This window comes from Rattus norvegicus, chromosome X (genome assembly GCF_036323735.1).
Source record: "Rattus norvegicus strain BN/NHsdMcwi chromosome X, GRCr8, whole genome shotgun sequence".
Lineage (NCBI taxonomy): Eukaryota > Metazoa > Chordata > Mammalia > Rodentia > Muridae > Rattus > Rattus norvegicus.
The window spans coordinates 41,664,982-41,677,896 of record NC_086039.1 but is presented as its reverse complement, the minus strand read 5'-3'; the positions used below and the strand labels follow the sequence as shown (position 1 = coordinate 41,677,896).

Below are 12,915 nucleotides of genomic sequence, written 5' to 3'. Positions count from 1 at the left end.
TGATAATAATTGCCATCAATCAAATCATCTTTTCACTCATTTCTTGTTTTCCTTTACCAGGTTAAGGCCTTTTAACTATTTTGTCTGTTACAATTTTCTCAGCACCTAAATTATAAAGCACACAATAATGACAAATAAATTGACTCAGCATATGTTCAAGGACATTTAACATGTTAGACACTATTCTAATTGCTAGAAATAATAGTAGCAAACAAGACAACTATCCACTTTATGAATCTTACAAGATAGTAGAGGAAAACAAATAGGAAGGAAGAGAGGGAGGGGGATACTAAGAAAAAGGGGATTAAAAGGCAAACAGAATTCTGTCAGCATGTACTTCTTGGCTTCGTCAATATTGTCTAGGTTTGGTGGCTGTGTATATATGGGCTAGATCCCCAGGTGGGGCATGACAAATATAGACACGTATGCTCACAGAAAACCACTGAACTGAGAACAGGGTCCCCATTGGAGGAGTTAGAGAAAGGATTGAAGGAGTTGAAGGGGTTTGCAGCCCCATAAGAACAACAGTAGAACCAACTAGAGCTCCCAGGGACAAACCACTACCCAAAGAGTACACATGGACAGACCCATGGCTCCAGCTGCATATGTAGTAGAGGATGGCCTTGTTGGGCACGAATGGGAGAAGTCTATGGTTCGGCCAAGACTGGAACCCCCCAATATAGGGGAATGTCAGGGCAGGAACTGGAGGTGGTTGGGGAGGGGAAACACCCTCATAGAAGAAGGGGGAAGGGGGATGGGATAGGGGGCTTTTGGATGGGAAACCAGGAAAGGGAATAACATTTGAAATGTAAATAAAAAATATACAATAAAAAGATACAAAAAAAGGCAAAGAGAGAAGAGGGAGAAGAGGGAGGAGAAAGAGAATGTACCAACTGTGGTTAGATCCAGGAAGTGGTTAGATCCAAGTAAAGTGACAGACATTCAAGGTAAGAGCCTTGAAATGAATGGGCAGTCACATTAAAAAACACAAGGAAAATTTCAAGCACAGCAACAAAGTCCCTGAGATTAAGAAGACAGAAAAAGGTTTCATAATGTAAGAGAGGCAGAAAAACACTTCAAGGAAAGAGAACTGTTTTGAATTTTATTGTAAATTCAATAAAAAGAACACTGAAGGGTTTTCAGGTAAAGCAATGACAGTGCCATTATAAAACTTTTGTTTTGGAAGTTGGAATCCAAAAGTCATCAATGTACTGGATTAATCAACATCGAGTACAGCAATTAGCACAGTGTCTCATACGTTGGTGGGCAGACATTAAATGATGGATAATTTCCCTTTATTCTTTAACAACCTTCATACATATTACCAATTGTCTAGGTTAAGCAGAGTGGGTTTGTTTTGTGGAATAATCTTAATATGCTAAATGCCTTGAAATGTTTTTCAGTCAATGATTACAATAAAATTGTCACACTGAGTGTTCTAAAGAACAATTTGTTCTTTTTAATTTACATTTTACTTATTCATTTTACATCCCACTCACTGCCCCCCTCGTCCACCCCTTCCTGAAATCTTTCCCCCATCCCCATCCCCTTCTCCTCTGAGCAGGTGGGGCCCCTCTGAGTATCCTCCTCCCTGGCACTTCAAGTCTCATGAGGCTGGGCATATTCTCTTCCACTGAGGCCAGACAAGACAGCCTAGCTAGAAGAACATATCCCACATACAGTCACCAGCTTTTGGGAAAGCCTCCACTTCAGTTGGTCAGTACCCACATGAAGAGTCAGCTGCACATTTGCTACATATGTGTAGGGAGGCTTTGGTCCAGCCCCTACATGTTCTTTGGCTGGTGGTTCAGTCTCTGAGAGTCCCAAGGTTCCAGGTTAGTTGATTCTGTTGGTCTTCCTGTCGAGTTCCTATCCTCTTAAGGGCCTGCAGTTCTTCCTCCTGTTCTTCCATAAGAGTTCCAAAGCTCCATCTACTGAACAATTTGTTCTTAAAAAGACGTTTGATTGATTTCTTTGCAACAAGCTATGTGAATCTAAATCAAACTCAATCGGCACCAGAGTCTATATAAACACACAAATGAGAGTTGAAATGTTACTCTCTGAGGACTGAGCTTGGCCTTTGTTGATAAGTAAAACTTTCCTCTAGAGCATTCATGAAAAATCTACTCTACCATTCCCCTGTATGTGCTCCATGCAGTCGTGGAAGGTGGACAGACACATTTTTTCCATCTAAAATAAATTCTCCATGGGGTTATCTTCCATATGTCTTCAGGAGAAGCAACAACAAAAAGTTTATTCATGTTTTTATTAAAATAACTAAAAATAGGTCAACATATATATATATATATATATATTACAATGTTCAACAATTTTAAGGTATCTTTTAAATCCTAAGAGATGGTGCTAGATAAAAGCCATCAATTAGTATAGACTATTTCCTACAGAAGCAATTCCTTTAAAAAATAAAATATATACTTATAGTTAAATGTAGGGGACAAATATAGATCTCCTTTCCTTCCCATAAAATGATTATGGATTTATGGGTGGGTATGTGGGTGTGTTTGTGGAGAAAAAATAGAGAGAGAGATTTTCAGAAGAAAGTGTAGGTCCCTCATGGACAAATAATAGACCAGAAGGCCTTGGAACTCAGAAACTTATTAACAGTCCTGATCAGAATGCTTGATAGGGATTAAAAAGAAGCCCCTCAAATACCCCCAGGCAGTATTTTAAAGTTTTGTTCTCTGGCTAAAATAACTTGGAGATAGTATGAATGTGTGAGACTAAGCTGGAGGCAATCACAGGGCTGGATGCATGTAGATTTGAGGAACAACATTGAGGGTATACCCCGACTGGTAAATCTTATGTAGTGCAATTAAGGCACTCAGTTTAAATGCAGCATGTAGTACGTGCTCAATAAACAATTGCAAGTATTATCACTATGAAGCAACTTCTCACTTCCTTCTTGAAGAATTCAAGGTGGAAACTATCATTAAATACAAAATACCATAAACTTACTCCATTATTTTTAACAGAATATTATAAAAATATAACCTATAATCTTGAATAAGTCACAAAATTATGGTTGTTAACATCCTTCAATGTCCAATACGGTATTAGAGAACAGACTCTGGAACTGAATAAAACTGACTAGTTCTGCCTCCTCCAATTGCTAGCATGGATGGTCTTAGCAAGTCCCAGATGTATCCTTCCACTATGCAGTGAGAATATTAACTATGTGCATGATTGCTGTGAAAACTCGCTCTAGCAGAGTACTATAATGTGAGTCAACAAGCAGAGGCTCTTTTCATTATGATTATTAGGCAAAAAGAAATCAACAAACACCCATTGAAATGCACTCAATTTGGGAATAGGTAGGTTCTGGGATGATTTTGTTACAGATCAGATGCCATGGTGATTTAATGGTTGTCTCTTAGCTATGTCCTGATTCTATTTGCCTCCAAAACACTTTGTACATTAATCCAATACACTTTTGGAGTGACAAACTATGCTTTTCTTTTTCTCAGAACATTTGCTGATAGTTAGTCAAGTTCTAGTGTACATATTATACAATATTTAAGATAGCTTTAATTATTCATTCTTTTTTTCAGACAGTGTTTCACATAGCCTAGAGTGGTTCCTAATGCTTCCTAATGCTGCTACTCTTCATACAATTCTTCAGGTTGTGGTGACCCCCAAACATAAAATATTATTTTTGTTACTAATTCATAACTGTAATTTTGCTACTGTTATGAATCACAATATAAATACCTGATATACAGAATGTCTGATATGTGACCCTAGGTTCTTTGAGCCCAACAAGAGTCGTAACTCATAGGTTGAGAACCACTGGCCTAAGCTGTCCTTAAACTCACTATGTAACCAAGGAAAAAGTTAAATTTCTGATCCCTGTCTGCCTCCTGAGTACTGGTATTATAAGTCTTTGCTACCACACCCAATTTATGCAGTGCTTGGGATTGAACCCAGAACTTCCTGCATGCAAGCAAGTGTTATACCAACAGACATACAGCCATGACCACCAAATTGTGGGCTTTTACCTGACTGGTACTTTCTCTATGAAAACAAGAGTCTCAATTCAGAATTGATTAGAAAACAATGTTTGTGGCCTATAAATGAACAATCACCTTTCTAGGACACATTCAGGGGAGGAATCATGAAAACAGAATAGGCTGAGTAACATATTTCATAATAGATAAATGCAAATGATTTTATATATGTTTTCTTTAAGAAATGGAAAATACTGTATTGTTTCAGCAATATTTTACTTCCTAGTATAGTTCCATTCTCAATTGGATATACTTTAAAAGCATAGAACTTATCTGTAAATCGATGACTTAACCACAGATTCTTATATTCAGTTACCTTTTAAATTGATCCAATTAACAAAACAAAATACACATTTAAATTAAACATGCATCTAAACCATTGAGGAATAATTAAAATTATAGATCAGGTTTTCTTTCACTGATCAGAAATTATTATAATGCTTCTGTGGTGCTTAGTTCCAGGCTCACTTTGGTGTGTTATTAAAGCATAGGATTGTCAGATCACAGGGAGTAGCTCATTTTCATGTTCATATCTTCAATTCTAAAGGGGATTAAATTATCCAATTAAGCTGTTAATTAAAAAGACTCCTACAAAAGAAACTGCAGGCTACCAATAGCATTTTCAATTTTCATTGTGGTGTATTCAAAAGCAATTTTCTAACTTCAAAAGAGCACAAAGTTACTGCCCTAGATTACACTTCCAAAGGTATACCTGCTATCAGCTGAGAGCCCAACCCACTTCCTCTTTTTTTCTTGGCACATGCCTGGACTATGTGATTCACCCACCCCAAAGACTGGGTTGAGCCACATGACTTTTATCCAGTGGAATAGAAACAGAAGTAATGTAAGCCACGCCCCAGAAACAGAACAAATCTTACATTTCATATATTCTGTGGCCATTTCTCTCCTATCAGTCTATTGTTTATGAGCATGGCTTAAATCATGTCTTGAAAATTGTATAAACACAGTACTGAAGCCTGGGTTGCCAAGTCACCAAATGGAGGAGAGATGTTAAATGGCCATTAATACCCATCGTGCATGTAATGAAAACAAAATAAACTGAAGTTGAGCTAAGCCTTCAAGATTGTCTATTTCTATAGCTAACATGGTCTTAATTACTAAAAAAACAAAAACAAAAACAAAAACAATCAAGTAAATTGGAAAGGCATGAAATATTTCTTAACTAACTGAACACGTCAGCCTGAAAACATTCATATTTTGATAGGTCTACTTAGATATGTACCTGAAAATCTAAGCAAACTTAGTACCCCTTAGGTCTCTTGAAATCTAAGTTACTTAAACCATTGTAAGGGAGATTCTGTATCTCTTACCTCTGTCTGCCACTACAATGTCTCTCATTCCTGCCCATAACCTAGAGCTAATTCTAGGACAAACTCTTGTCATTTATAGTCATCTTTCCTTCTAAACATGATCACACCCAGACAGGCATATGCACACACACACACACACACACACACACACACACATATTTTGTGGATATGTTCACAAAATAGAAACTCACCCAATGGGGGACTGATCAGGCCATGTCCAACCACTTATTACCCACTAACTCTAGAGCATCTCACTTCAATATCAAATACAGGATGTTATGACACAGTAGAATGACTTAGGACCCTGTTGACCAATACATTACCAGATTTTAGCATATACATGCTAGGAATTCATTTTAAGGTAATTAATGGGCAATTCTATTAGCATTATCAGCCTGATCCCAACAGGCTCCGGTGAGAAATTACTGTGAACTGTATGGTATGGCTATAGATTTGTTTGGATTCAGGCAAAGTTGTCAACCTTTCAGATTCCTATATAACTCAGTTATTGTACCAGAGTTACCAGGAAATTACAGTTCACTGAAAGTGGATTGGACAAAGAGGCCCCAAGTGCATGAAGGTATGTATCTAGAAGGCCATAACCAATTAGAAACAAAGGTACACAAAAGGTAAGTTAGGGCTTCTTGTCAAAAAAACTTGGGATCTTGGAAAAGAGTAGACTGATAATGAACATCATAGAAGAGCCAAATAATTTTTCCATGTGTACCAAACCACACTCTAATGTACTCACATATCAGATATGACTCAGTAGTATAGTTATACCCATTTACAATATCCATCTCTCATGTTAAACTAAACAGCTCACTGAAGCCAGATACTGTATATTGTCTTCCTAAATATATCTGGCTTGAGTTCAATAATAGTAGATGCTCAGTTACCATGTGCTGAGTGAATGACTATAAATTGACTGTATTGTTAAGGCACAGTAACAGCGCATGGAAATTCGCTGCTTCAATAGGAATGGCCTTGTACATTATCACTTTCATGAGACCAGCCCTACCACAGTAGATAATTTTCTCAGAGGCATCTCTTTCCCTCAGCAGGAATATTATTACAAAGGTAATAAAACCACATCTGCTGACTTATATTCTAGAAGGAATGTAATAACCAGATTGCAAATCTATCATTGTCCACAGAAAAAGTTTCTGCATCTAAGTCTTACTTTCCTGAAGCAAGACATCTAGTTTGTTGTAGTGGCTTGCACCATTTTCTGGCAAATATATTTTAAAGCAGACCTGAATGTTCACATATATAATAGATTGGGGTTGTTTGAAAAAAAGGAGAGCAACAGAAAACCTTCAACAAATGTTTTATTGTCCTTAAAATGATGATTGTCCTTGTTTCACAAAGGAAAAAAATCACAACCAAACCAGTCTGATAGTAGCAACATAGATTGTTTTTAAACTGCAAATCCAAGGACATCTTTCTTAAAACCAGTAAGGCACTGCCACTAGTGATAAAGATGTTATTACATGAAACAATCATGCAGTTTTCCATAATTTAAGGTGTACTGTGACATTATGTTAAAAAATATCAAAGGCAGTGGCTACCAAATGATAAGTAACTTTAGAAATACTGGTGGAATAAACATATCAGAAAAGAAGATCTTCTAAGAGATGCAAGTTAATTCAAAGGTCAGTAGCCCAAAGCACAAAACCTGTCTTCCCATGCTCTGAGATATTTGATAAGCAATTCTAAGCCTTCCCATTCCTCTTGGCATGAGCACCCTCTGTCTGGTGAGCCTTGGTTCCTAGTTTCGTCTTAGTGATGCTCCAGGGCTAAATAAGATAAAATTTATGGGCTATGCTTTAAGCTCCATTGAGGTAAGGCACTAAATAAGCTCAGGGATAATTTATGAATTCTCATTTTACAGCAGTCGTGTACCAATCCATCTCATAAAAGGGAGTGAGTCAGGAATAGGAGGCCTATGCTTAGTGAAAAACTCAGCAAACTTTGGACAATGGTAGTAAGGCCAAACAACACAGCTTTAGATATACCAAATCTCTGACTCACGAAAGAGAATTTCCCACACATTAAAAAGAACTAAAAACTCCTTCAAAGGCCCAGTTAATAATCCACTTGCAGAACAGCTGTTATATGAGTCAGAGCAGTGTGTTGCTGCAGCCCTAGTCTGAGATCCAATATTTAATTTCCTTTTGATTTACCATAATTATTTTTAAAAACTTTCTGACTTTCCTCCAGTGAACATGTACATCAAGGAGGACCAAGATCCTGTCTTGTTTCCTTAGGCCAGCTCCCCCTGCTTGCCACACTTCCATTCCTCCACTCATGTCTGACCTTCTCTATCATTTAATCGGTGTCTCTTTAAGAAACCAAGTCACACAGAGAACAGTATTGTGATTTGAAAGGTTTAACAGAAACACTTAAAAAGTTAGTACTTGTAGAAGATGTATGTGGCTACAAGAAGAATTTAGTATCTCTTGAAAATCTTAAGTTGATCAAGATACTTAGTTACTAATCTTGTCATCCAGAAACTGGGAGAACTCTAACTGATCACTAACCAGCTGTCCTTAACCAATAAACCAATACCATTTCCAAAGTCATAAGTCTGTAGTTTTATCAAACACTCTCTCTGACCTGCAGGAATGTGTTTCTTTGGAATTGTTAAAAAAGGAAACCTAGAAGGAACCCACTATTTATATAAGCATAGCAAACTTCAGTGTTCAGGAGTAAAATGAGGATTATCAAATCAGAATGGTTACACCAGAGAAAAGGCACACATATTTCTAACATCTCACATAATGCTGTTTGTTATTAGAAATACAAACCAAGGTCACATTAAACCATGGTTAAGCGGAGGAAAAGGCTGCTGCCCTTCAGAAGTGTATCCATTCGGAGAGGAGGAAGTCAAGGGGAAAATCACTCTCCTCAGACTAATGCAGTGTAATTGTTTTCCTCATGATGGTGCCCTTCCATTTTTCTCTCTTTGGAAGTTCCCATGGTTACAAAAGGATATGGTTCACACTTACTTTTTTTTTTTTTTTTTGCAAAAGAATGACAAGTCACAAGGATGCAAAATGAAGTCCTGTGGTTCATCTGATTTTGTCATTTTGCTTTTGAAGTTTTTCTATTGGCCCACTTAACCCAGCACCCCATGTATAATGAATTATGTAATGGGGGGGTAGAAAAATGGCTATACTAATTTTTAAAACAATAGAAAAAAACAGGAAATACTCACCACTTCAATGCCATTATAATTTTATCCTACATACACTCTTAAATGTGATAACAGTTATCCTACATAAATACACACTAATACTGTTAATTAATTAACACTATAGGTGATGATTACAAAAATAATGCTCTAAAGATCAAAATACAGTACTGTTTTTAGAAAAATTAAACCCTTCATAAGACTTGAAGAGTAAAGTTATGTCCTTTAGATCTAGACAGGATTGCTTAAATTGGATTCATATATACCAAAATGCTTTCTTTCTAGAAACTTTTGCAAAAATTTTCTTTTAAGGAGAGGTAACATAAAGTGGCTGAGAAGGAAGAGGCTTTTTACTCCATCCTCAGTGTGGTGATTATATCATCATGCTGAAAGGAAATGAAAACCATATGTTCCTGACATGGAAACGGAATATTATTTCCTCAATATCTACTCAGTTCAGTCAGGATATCTGAGCAGAACAAAACAAAATCAGAACTGCTCCATGATTGTTATCCGTCAGATAGATGTCCACTGATGTATGGAGGGACTGGATCAACGTTTGCAGATTTCATTTCCTATTATCTTTATTGTTGTGTGATTAGTTGTTATTGTGGTGGTTAATAGTTTTTAATACTGCTGGCAGTTAAAGATGTGTTCTTTTTCCCTATTTTATAGACCCAAATCCTTTACCAAATTGACTGTATGCCATCTTTGTTCATGATTACTTAAACAGGGCAGTTAGCTACATCTGAAGAAAGTTCTGAGATAATTGTCCAATAGACTCCAAACCTGAAGAGAAAAACTTTATCATAAACTGTAAAATGAAGGTCCAACGTATTTCTAATTTAACCACCTTAGAATTAAGAAATGTTGTATAATCACTGTACACCAAAGGGCACACAACTTTATCACTGAGGGTGACAATTTTCATTGACTGATCCTTTCTATGGATACACTCTCCTCAGGCCCCCTGCAGAGCTATAGATTGAAATGTTAGGTACCACCTAGCCGTGGCTAACATAAAGGGATGATAGGGGAGATCAGCCAAGAGCAGTTTAACCAAATAGCCTTGACACTTGTTTTCATTGGTTTGGCTTACTTTAAAAAGATGTATTTCCCTCAGTTCTTGCATTCCTTTTATAAACCCAATGACTTTGAACAGATACTGTTTAGATCCAAGCAAATCATCTACCCAAATAATAGAAATGCATTAAAAATAAAAGTCTTCGACAAAATATAGGCAAAAAGCAGTAGGTGCTGAGTATGTGAGTGCCTCCTCTACCGGCACTCCTCAGCTCTGTCAGGATGGCAGAAACCAGCACTCCAGCTACCAGAGTCGGCAGGAATCTGCACCTCTGTTCATGGTGGAATTTGCCGGACAGTTAAAAGCTTTCTGAAATTCTTCAAAGTTGCTAATGGCACCATTGACTCTGAAAAAAGATGACAAAGAACATGTCATTCAATATCTACATGTCCACAGGCTCCAGATGGAACAATCCATTGCTACAAAGGGGTCTTGCATTCACCTAGTCTGTTTACAGGGAAGACACCTAAAGCTCTTAGATAATTAAGGAAAGAAATTAATGTCGTTGAGAACAAAAACCAGCATTTCTTCAAAGGCCACCCCGGGCTCTAGTACTCTTCCAAGAGTCTACAAATTCCTGTACAAGTGTATCACCCCCAAGACTTTGTTTTTCTAACTTTTGAAAAAGATACTTCCAGCAAGTGTAAAGATAGAAGAATATAGGCAATAATCAAAAAGTACACTATGTAAATTATTAACAAAAAGATCCAACATTTCAAGCAACTCGTTAATAAAATGACATTAGTTTCTAAGACTTACATAGTTGGCACAAAGGGCACAAATCATAAGTGTAGAAACCACTATTTTTTTTTTAACATGTGTTCCTGTTACTGCCATTCTGTGATCAAGACAAAGCTTTTCAAGCTCTCCGAAGTTTCCTTTGTCTTCCCCGTCCAAACCTCCAAAACTAATTACTACTGAACCACCATAGAACCAGCTGCCTTTGAACTTGATGTGAATGGAATGTCCACTACACATAATTTTGTCTTTAGCTTCTTTCTCACTCACACTATTATAATATTGTAAAAGTCAATGCTCTTGCTGCATTTCCAATTAGTTTTTAACACTTCAATTGATGTACCAAAATACTTTCTCTAAAATCCTACCAATTATGATATGCACATCTACCTAGAATTTGGCTAATGTAAGAATCAACTAGCTGATGGACAGACGCTAACCGTTACAGATGAGTCATTCTGCACTGGATTTTTAGCTTCAGAATCTGCAACAGTCACAAGTTCCTGACTGCAATGAAGACTGCAGATTCCTACTCAGCACTTTCATTGGAGATGCCTTTTGCAAGCGATGTTCCCACGGTGTGATTTCTCTCTGCACTCAAAATCTATGCTGACCACAGATATCAATAACAAATCAGGCAAAATCCTATCCATCATCAGTTTCTTACTCAACTGAACATTCAAAGGGGGGCTCACTAAAAACTGCATTCTCAGTCACTATTTCTTCCCTAATGATTGTGTTACCTCTGGGCATTTGAATGAATGGTATGGCCTGGATCCAGCAAATCCCCATAAACTCTTGGGTTTAGTTGGGATGTTTGGACAGGGATTGATATATCACAGTGTGATTCACCTTAGGCAAGAATTCAAGGTGGAATATAGATGAAAATCAGTAAGTATACTCTGCAAATTATTAGCAGAAAAAAATCCAACAGTTCAGGCAACTAGTTAGTAAAATACAATTAGGTACTAAAACTTATCTGTTGATTAATTAATCTACTGTGTGACTTCATCTGCTCCATTTGTCTGTGAGATCACATTTTATTCCATTAGAAACTGTCGGCCTTCATGACAGTTCAGCCCAGTGGGGGAGAATTTCCAACACAGTGATTAGATTTTTATGCTAGTGGGTAATTTATAGTCATTTTTGAAGCATTTCTAAGGCAAGGTTTTAGGAATAAGATTTTAAAATATAGAGGAAATCCTAGATGACTTTCTTATGATATGCTAATGGATTCATTTAAATATTAAACATAAAGATATTCAGGTATAATATGTTCTAAGCAAAGAATAACTATAAATTACCATGACTTCTTGAATTTCTCTGTATAATTAACTGTCCTCTACTGTAGGAAATTTTCTTAAGCCATAGAACCTAGTCTAAAATAAGTAATATCAACATTAATTTTGTTTTTATTTAATATTTTATGCATTTAGAAAATTACAGTTGTTAATCCTTTCCCCTTCATATATATAAGCCATTGTTTCAAAGAGTGTTTACAAGAAGAAAACCAAAATGCACTCTCTCTGACTCCAGATATGAATCGTAATTACTAAAGATAGCCATATATCTTACGTTGTGTTCAGGAAGGGGACAATTGTTTATGTTGGTTAGTTTTCAGTGTGTGGGAAACAACAAGAGATATTACACAGAATACTCCTAAACAGAAAACAGACCAGAATAAACTGGAGTTCTTGAAGCTTAAAAACAGAATAGTATATCCGATCACATCCTCTTCTGATATAGTAAAATCCATTTTAAATTTTTTCTTTTGCCTAGACCTTCCTGCTAAAATAGATAGCAAGACAATTCAATATTCTCATTATTAAGCATGGATCTAACATACTAATGGCATCCATCACTATTGCCCTCCAAAAGCAGTTATTATTCTGTATAATACATAATTCTTTTTATTTTATATGTATGAATGTTTGACTATATGTATGTGTACCATGTGCATTGGAGACTGCAAGAGGAACTCAGATCCCCTAGTATTTGAGTTTCAGGTAGTTATGAGCTCTTATGTGGGTGCTGAAAACTGAACCTGAATTCTTTACAAGAACAACAATGCTCTTAGCCATTGAACCATCTCTCTGGTCCCAAGCAGTTCTAATTCTATACCTGAAATTTAATACTAAAACTGTGATTTGTATTGCAATTACTTTTGAAGCCTCACCAGTCTCTTGATGCAATACTAAGCAGAAATTGAGTTAAAAAGACACTGAGAAGATCACCTTGGTACAATGAAACAAGAGATGCTTGTTGTCTGCTTGGCTAAAGTTCTGTTTTCTACAAAACAGAGAATATAAATTTCATTGTGTAGACTCTTGTTCATATCTCCCATCTGGCAGCACATTGGTATGGCTGGGGGCACGAAGTAGAGAGATGCAGAATTAAAACCTAGGGTCACCCATTCACTCATTTACCTAAATTGTGGAGGACTGTGAGCACCAATTTGGACTTGTTCTCTGGCAGCTTCCGGTCTGTAGGAATTGCACCTCACCTAAAAGGTAAAGACACCCCAGTAAATACACTTCTACT

At 36.7% G+C, this 12,915-nt stretch overlaps 1 protein-coding gene across 2 annotated transcripts in view; it reads right to left on the bottom strand.

Annotated features, from left to right (window-relative positions):
- Positions 1–6,670: 6,670 nt before the first annotated feature.
- The window catches only part of Phex (phosphate regulating endopeptidase X-linked), a 248,666-nt gene continuing 242,421 nt past the window's right edge, over positions 6,671–12,915 (bottom strand). Inside the window, exons 23-24 of one of the 2 annotated variants that reach the window (XM_039099503.2) lie at positions 12,801–12,877; positions 6,671–9,982 (exon numbers count right to left, since the gene is read on the bottom strand). In XM_039099503.2, the coding sequence (XP_038955431.1) occupies positions 9,880–9,982; positions 12,801–12,877 (180 nt within the window). In that variant the 3' untranslated portion in view covers positions 6,671–9,879. The remainder of the gene's footprint in view (positions 9,983–12,800; positions 12,878–12,915) is intronic. The other variant, NM_013004.2, reaches the window with a different exon arrangement.